Here is an 8773-nt window from a genome sequence, read left to right as displayed (position 1 = left end):
TTTTTTGAGGGCCTAAAGTATCAAGAAATACCCTTCTCACACAATGTAAAAGAAAAGCAAGTAATCTCCAGATTACAGATGGATCCAACAAGTCTATCTCATAATGCATTGCATCTCATGATCCCAATTTACCACTTTTCCGGGTAATTTGTTGCCTCGCGGAACTAGCTCAATCAAACCAAACTGATCTACTAAAGACTGAAAATCTACCTCACAGGGTATAAAAAGAGCGGATAAGTTTGTCAAGAGGATGAATTTGGATCTTTTACAGTCCAGACAAGAGGGAAAATAATGCATCTCTTTTTCCCATTTGATTTATTCATCAGCAGATATGAGCTGCGGTGACCGGAACGACCAACCCGACTTTCGAATTGTCACCGAAATCATATCGCTAACTGCAACGTGTCCCTCACTTTTTCACCGGCGGCTCTCTGTGCACCGGAGAGACCGGCCGGAGAACAAGTCAGCCTTTTCTGTTACCGGTTTCTATCTCGTTGTGTTATGTCGTGGCGGGAAATGATAAAAGCAACGATACACCATCTATCACGAGACATTGAAAAGTATTAATCAAAGATAATAATACTTTTTTATACTATTTTTTTTCTTTATATAAAATTTTATTTGATTTTATTTTTGATTTTAAATATAAAAATTTAATTTAATTTATTTTTTATTATATATATATATTTTTTAAAATAATTTTTTAATAATTATAATTTTAATTAAGACACTTATTATTAACGATATTTTAAAAAAAATAATATTTATTTATCATAAATAACTAATTTAATTTCTGTTATAAATAGAGTTCGTACTATTATAATTTATAGGGTATGGATTTTCACTTCAACTTTGCATTATTTATTTTATGCGTAAAGGCACTCAGGCACGCATCGATCGAGAACCAGAGTGAAGAAGAACAACTGCTCTGGATGTGTTTACGGTGATGGCGCTCGATGTTGCAGCCTTTGAAAGCATTTGTCCTTCTCGATTCATCACCTTCACAATTCCCGATCCTACTTGTGCTGATTCACTGCTCCGAGTTGCTGTTCTGGACTCCCCGGTTCCAGCTTCTGAGTCACCCCTTGTTGTTGCAATGTTCGTCCCTGAAGCCCGCGAAAGTGATTGGATCTTCTCTACTGAATGGGGTCATCTCCAGCTGCTCTTTAGCTCTCCTGGTGTATCTCGCCTCATTTTGCTGGGAAACCAATTCAAAGAGGGTGATTCATCACCAACTATTTATCACCGTCCGCTAGAATCTTCGTCGCATCGGAAGGAGCTTGAAGCATGCTCAAAACCTCTTCTACTTGCCTTGTCTCCCAAATACTTGTTTAAAAACGGCATTCCGGAGGTACCTATTTTGAGTTATGAAGATAATTTGGTTTCTAGTGTGGTAATACATAAATGTGCGGGTTGTGTTGTTGGTGAAATGTTGGTTGAAGATGTTGAAATTGAAAGCGAGAATAGGTTGGGTGGTTGTTATAAACGGGAATTTCGGAGGCGTTTGAGGTTCAAGAGGATGCCTAATTTGATTCAGACTGAAATTCTTATTGTTCCTGATGCAAAAGATTTTCATTCGACAGGTGTAAGGATTGGAGGGGTAAAGTTTGTGCCTGATCTTCGGGTTTTGGTACACCCTTACTTGGCTCCAACGGTGGCAAGCCTATCTTTGATCAGTGAATATATAGAAGGACGAATTCAGCTTGGGTTTAGACCAAAAGCTTTATGTCTTGGGGTTGGAGGTGGGGCTTTACATTCTTTCTTGAGAAACCAATTGGACTTTGAGGTCACGGGTGTGGATGCTGATAAGGAAGTTTTGAAGGTTGCAAAACGGTATTTTGGATTAGAAGATAGCGAGTTTATGCATGTTGTTGTTGGAGACGCCATTAAATTTGTGAAGAAACTTTCACATCAGGCGAATTGGCATCCTATGTGCTCTTCTGCCACTTGTGAGCAACATGGTCATTGTCATTTTCCTGATGGTGAAGATGTCAACAATAAATTCGATGTCATCATGGTTGATCTAGATTCAAGTGATGTAAGGAGTGGTATAAGTGCCCCGCCAGTGGAATTTCTTAGGAAGAATGTTCTTCTGGCAGCCAAATCAGTTCTCTCTGAACTTGGAATTCTTTCTATAAATGTTATTTCTCCTAGTAGGTCCTTCTATTGCCAACTGGTACATCATTTTCAGGAACATTTTGCAGAACTGTATAAGATAGATGTGGGAAATGGTGAAAATTTTGTAATTATTGGCATCAGTATCACCCCATGTGTTTTCTGTTGGGGACTGCAATAACTCTTTTCTTATGAGACTGAAATCAGTTATCCCAGAAGCTTACATAAATTCCATAACAAAGATATCTGATTAATTCCAACTCGGCTAGCCAAATGCATTTTCAGGATTTCAATTGGACTCTCTTTCTTCTCTAGAAGACTGATGATTGATTGAAGGTGTGTTTACACTTTTATGAAATGATACAATTCCAAGATTCCTTCTTCGTGCCTATTTTCTCCTCCAGTGAGATCCACCTTAAAAGAGTTGAGCGAATACTGGAATGAAGGATCATTTCCTTGAAAAAGCAGCTTTGCCTCTTTGTAGAGATCTAGTTGCTTTGATGAGGTATTCACATCGTCTTAGACTGTGAACTTCAGCTGATTGGATAATTGTACCCTATAGATTTAACATTGAAAAAGCTGCTCAGATGATCATGTTTAAATTTTGACATTGAAGATAATTGATAATTCTCAAGGTAACATTTACTGACATGTATCGGACCAAAATGCTTTTAGTTGCAACACGTTGCATTTGCTGTAATTTTATGGTCAAAACTTAATTAGAACTAATGTGAGTGGAGTATTTCTCCTCACTGTTTTTCTTGAACTCCTGGATTTGTTGACTATGCCACGTTTTCTCGCTGAAGTTAGTCAAAAACTAGCTATGCTACATATTCTTCAGGCTTGGTCTAGATCCTGAACTAAGTCAAAACTTGAAATATGACCACCTTATGTTGGACATGTGCTCCTCTTTAGTTTTTGCGCTGATGGTGTGCCTGCGCATGGACGCCATTCAGTGATGATTTTTGATTGGATTTCCGTAGTTTTAAAATTGCTGATAATATGCTTGATTCATGAATTTTGAAAAATCTGACCTTTCATCTTTACATGATCTAAGTTGAAGTTCCTTAAATTTTGACCTTGTACCCTCGTGCATGCACATACACTCCCTAGAAGAGTTGTGCGTTTGGCAACTAGCTTGCCAGGGAGCAAAAGAGTTGTTGTATTTTTTAATTGGCACACGGTTCTTCCTTGTTAAATTATTTCCAGGGTAAATTAGAAAGAATAAAGAGCTTTATTTGATAAGGGAACAGGTTCAAGGGAGGTTGAAATGGTCCTTTGTTTTGAAATCTCATTTTGCTTGATCCGATTCAGTTTCTGTATCTTTCTTGACAGCAGAAGGAGATAAGTCAAATTTAGTAAAAGCTCTCACTTCACTTATTTTGGTCCCTGCTTCATTCTCAATTCTAATCTGTCGTTTTCTTTTTTTGTATTGGCTTTTCATATATATAACAAACAATTTTTTTGTTGTTTCATTTCCTTAACCTCCTCAACTACTTCCTTGAGGAAACAATTCAACATGGAAAAAAAATGATTTTTGCAAAAGAATGTATAGTTTAAGTAGCTGATTCCTGCCTAAGTTGATTTCCGATCTTTCTTGTCATGGGCTTGATGTCAAATGGCAGATGCTTGAGATCTTACTGATGGAAGAGATGCACTATGATGAATTGGAAACAAAGACACCAACGTAGCCAAACCCTGCAATAAAGAAGGCAAGAGATTGCAGGAAGAGGTATATGAAGTACTGGTTCTTCCCAAAGGCTAGGTCGTAGCATCCACAGATGAACAGGTAGGCCCCAAAGGCAAGTTCGAGCAGATAGATTCTGATTGTAATCATCATGAAAGAAGAAAAGGTGAAAAAAAAAAAATGCTAGTTGTATAACTTATGTGTGAGTTGTTTGCACGATGATTATCATCTTGATGGCTTCATTTTTTTTTTTTTGGGAAAAAAATGGAGCGATATTACATGAAATTTATTGAACAGTGGACTTTTACTATGTTGATAGGAGCTAATGACATATTCATTCTTAACCTTCTAGGAACCTATCCAGTTATAACGAATGATAGATTAACAAAGTAGATTTCTTCTCCTTGTATAAGGAACTCTTAATTACAGATCACTTTGAGGGTTACGCCTTCTGCTGAACAGAAGGGAAACTTGCGGGTCGGCTCCAATGGCGCTGTCTAATTTCTACTATGAATAGCAGTTTTGTCCACTAGACTACGGAATTTATTTTGTAAATTTTGCTATATATCAAGCACTACTTGATCAATTACAGTTCCACTGAAATGTAAAAATGTATATAAATATGGTGCTGAGAATTCCATTTTGCTGAAGTAAAATTATGGAATCTCATGGTAGCGCCCTCTTCTTTTCTCCCGTTTTCTCCTTTAAATTACATATGCTAAGGGAGACTTGGAAAAGTCTAATTGGTTGAGAAAATTCTGGTCCATGCTGTTTCTCCCATAGTAAAGAATCCCAGTGTCGTATATGGTTATGTTATTTGTATATTAGAGTTTGAGTATTCTGTTATACACACTATTGATTGGGTCGAGCTATATATACGTTGGTGTCTCTTATTTCTTCAGAAATTTTTCCGAAGTTTACTTATTTAGATTTCAAAATGCTGCTATCCCAGGAAAAGAGGAAAGAAACATACCTTTCAATAATTGTGACACGTTGCTTCTTTGGTGCTTCTCCTCCTGATTTTGTTTTAAGAGCATCTCCCAATTTCTCAGTGACCACCCATTCATTTGCTGTCCCTGCCTCCAGCAAACCTATGAGCGTTGCCTTGGTCCGATGCATTGACATGACATTTTCAAATAGAACCCAGAATACCAATAGGTGGAGTGATCTGCACCCCGTAATTGTGGAAAGTTAGGAATGAACTAATTAGTAAAGGCAAAATTTCTGTGCAAGAAAAAGGGAAAAAAACGAGGGCGCACTGCTATAGGGATCTGCTATCAAGTTCTTGGTAAAAACATATCAAGTGGATATTATTTACGGCTTAGAACTTTATATATGGATCTTTGAAAGAAGTTCTTCCACGTATGATAATTATATTGAAGAATCTTATCTGTGACTGTTGAGGAAATTGCACCTCACATTTGTATTATAAAGTTTGAGCATTCGTTGACCAAAAGAGGAAGGAAAAAAAAAAAACAGTTTGAACAGTCACTGTTAAATCAACTTTAAAGAGTAGAGGAAACAAGTCAGATAATTTTGACCTTGGAGTTCCTGCAGCATTAAGCAGAGTAATGATGGAAGGTATATATACAGCACCCCACTTGGGAACTTCCACTTCAGGAACAAGAGCAGTTGCAGGAAGAACAACACAGTAAAACACAAATGTGACCACATGAGCTATGATCTTCCTGACAAAGAAAAAGCTATATATCACATAGAGCTTCTTCCACATTGACACTTTCTGCAAAATATGATAAACATAGAATTAGTAGTGACGGGTAAATGTTGAATGTCCTTATCAAGGTCCTCTGGAGGTAGTTATAAAAGAAATTGAGATTAATACCTCGTTTCTTATGATTTCCATTGCCGTTTTCCTAAAGAGATTAGCTGGCCCACAGGACCATCGGTGTTGTTGATAACGGTAAGCTTTGAATGTACTTGGCAATTCATTTTTCACCTGAATTTATTGACGAAATTATGAGTTCAAGCAAAATGTCAAGTGAAAGTTTCTTATTCAAATCACTGTGACCATCTTAATTTATTAAATCATCTGAGATAAAATATCATATATTGCATGAAAAATTCTTGGGTAGATATAATTGGCATATCCAACAAATTATGAAGAAACATGCATGTTAGAGAGAGGTGTGCCCTCTAAGAGTACCTAACATGTTTCATATTTATTCATAATCGATTTGCTCTGTTTTCCTTTTGTTGATCTATCCAAAAGGTATTTGATTTGATTTGGCTTCAGACTGAGTTTCGATTGACTATGCTGAACTGGATAGAAAATCATTCTTAAGTCAATTAAGAGACATGAACATGCCATATGTGGGGTGTTTATGATTAGCTTGATTTATCTATTTCTTTGAATAGGTTCATCAGAAGGTTTTTCAATTGACTAAACCAAAACTCACAAACTAGCTCATAGTTTATGATACCTGAAGATCACCAAGGTACAAAAACTTCCAGCCATTGAGACTGGCTCGGACAGCCAAGTCCATGTCTTCCACAGTGGTTCTGTCCTTCCATCCTCCAGCCTCGTTCAATGCAGAAACCCTCCAGACACCAGCTGTGCCTGAATATGCACGCAGCATTTGGTAATGCAGAATGGATCATGGAGTGAAGCAGTTGTGAGAAGATAAGAAGAATGATTTACCATTGAAGCCAAAGAAAGCGTAGGTAGAGGATCCAACTTCTTGCTCAACTTTGAAATGGTAATCTAGTGACATCTCTTGCATTCTTGTCATTAAGCATTCATCAGCATTTACTGCAATACAATAGGAGAGAACATTACTATTCCATGATATGCTTCCAATAATTGTCTTTAGTTTTAGGCCAGCTAGAATTTTCTCATGTTGTCTGTTTGTTGGTGTTCAAGTGGTCAGCCACAAGACAAGTGTTGTAATTATATTTTTTATTATATCAGTAAATAAAATTCCTGGGATTGAGGCTGGCTTTATATTGCATAGAAAGCCCAAGACTCGTGCAAGTGAACTCATACTTTATGGGGAAATGGGGAAATTATTGGGTTAAGGTAAATCTAATGTTGAATCTTTTGGATGTGGTGTCGAATATATTTATATATGTTCTCTTGTAGTTCAATGAAGTAAAAGGCTTAAGACAATTAATATCTTAGAGACTTAATAGCATGGGATGCTAAGTGGGCTGGTTTTTCGACCTCACAAGAGATAGAGTTCTCCATCCCACTTAGATAACCCATTGCAATATCTCTAATGATGCTACTAGAAACTCGATACCGAAAGTCCAGCGTGCTTGGATGAGAGCAAGTTGAGGGTTGTGAATGAGAAAGGGAACGGTTTGGAGGAGGAAATTAGGGTGAGGTTGGAAGTCGGCATCAAAGATGGCGACGTAGTCACAGAGATGGACGTAAGGATGCTTCATTCCTTCCTTGAGAGCTCCTGCTTTGTAGCCTCTTCTGTTCTCTCTGATCTCATACTTTATGTTTATCCCTTTGCTCTCCCATCTCTTGCACTCCGTCAACACCATTTCCTGTCATTTTATTTTACTTTCAGAAATTGGACTTTTCAGAATACTAATACAAATGCAAGGAATAGAGAGGACCTTGATAAGAGGATCAGTGGAGTCATCCAGAACTTGAATGATAATCCTATCAGACGGCCATGAGAGCCCACAGGCTGCTCCTATTGACAGTTTGTACACCTGCACGCTCCCCATGGACCAACCACTCATCATCATGAATGCCAATTCTTACTCTTTTTCTAATTATCACTCCCTTTATTTTTTTTTTTCACAAGAGACAATTAATCGAATCAAAATTGGTTAAAATTAATTAGAGGGGAAAAAATATAAAAAGCTGATTGGAGGAGAGAATGAGCAGCAAAAAATATGAGAGAGAATAAGTGGAAAAAAAAGATGAGAGAGGTACCTAATAAATTGAGGGTAATATACTAAAAAAAATGTGTAAGATTTAGACAGCTCTAAAGTGTAGCTCATAAAAAAAAATACGCGTATTACTTGTTATCTGATACTATAATCAATTCCTGACTTTCCCCAAGGGGATTAAATTTCTTCTACTTAATCTTTTTAATACTCTTCTGATCCTATTAATAGCCGGGCACAGAGAGAGAGAGAGAGATTTTTTTTTGTACTTAATATGAATCACCTCATTTAATTTATCATATAAATGTACAATATGGATAACTCCAAATTTATTATTCTTTCTTTCTTGAACTTTCCATTAAAGCATTTATATTAAATAAGAATAAAGTTAAAAAATTATTAAAATTTAATACCGAGTTAACGAGGTTTAAGACTTTCTTAATTATGATAAAAATACGTTCAAAATGTTCTATAAAAAAGGTAACTTGCTTAGTTGGTTGCATCATTAATGATTAATTATGTTAAGCGCACATATGATGAGTGATCTTATATATGAGAAGCACTACGTATATATGTCTATACCTCAATCTCATTGTACATAGGAATTTGAACGAGAACCGTTGGGTAAGTGGAGCTTCCAAGCTCAACATCGTCGTCATGCTTGAGAGGCTCCCACTTGTAACGCTTCTTAGGATTGCTCACTCCAAACAACCTCACCAGCACTATCACCATTCCCATGTACACTCTCTCACACAAACAGCATCACCGACATGGCGAGGCACACCCACACCATCATCTTCAACCCCGGAACCATCACTGCAACCCTAGTTTGCTCCCACCTCGTCATCCCCATTAACAGTGTTGATGCAACTGATGATGAATCCATTCCAGACATGAATACAAACAGTGTATATATATAGATGTTAGTGTCTGGGATGGATGCGGCTATATATGTGGCTTTGGGTTTTCGAAAAATATAAATGCTGATATATGCAGGTTTGCCTCTGAAATGAATCCTACTGATTGATTCTTTGGAGTCACGTCAAGCTAATATGGCATGAGGTTGATGATGAAGCAAATGAAGCTAAACTGAACTGAAATGGTTCT

At 37.0% G+C, this 8773-nt stretch overlaps 2 protein-coding genes across 2 annotated transcripts; one reads left to right on the top strand and one right to left on the bottom strand.

Moving 5' to 3' along the window:
- The first annotated feature begins 946 nt into the window (after positions 1-946).
- On the top strand, positions 947-2219 carry LOC114736723 (eEF1A lysine and N-terminal methyltransferase-like). Its single transcript, XM_028924590.1, has 2 exons — positions 947-2048; positions 2158-2219. Exons 1-2 carry the CDS (start codon positions 947-949, stop codon positions 2217-2219), a joined length of 1164 nt encoding a protein of 387 aa, XP_028780423.1.
- Positions 2220-3751: 1532 nt separating this feature from the next.
- Positions 3752-8773, bottom strand: LOC114736726 (glucomannan 4-beta-mannosyltransferase 9-like). The gene is given in 10 exon segments (XM_028924593.1): positions 3752-3938; positions 4776-4970; positions 5344-5543; positions 5646-5759; positions 6244-6380; positions 6462-6572; positions 7063-7315; positions 7388-7486; positions 8249-8416; positions 8418-8773. Coding segments are annotated over 10 exon segments (1587 nt in total). The 5' UTR covers positions 8562-8773; the 3' UTR covers positions 3752-3772.

This window comes from Neltuma alba, unplaced genomic scaffold (assembly GCF_004799145.2).
Source record: "Neltuma alba isolate B1F8T4 unplaced genomic scaffold, ASM479914v2 tig00013363_pilon, whole genome shotgun sequence".
Lineage (NCBI taxonomy): Eukaryota > Viridiplantae > Streptophyta > Magnoliopsida > Fabales > Fabaceae > Neltuma > Neltuma alba.
This window is presented reverse-complemented; position numbering and strand designations above follow the sequence as displayed.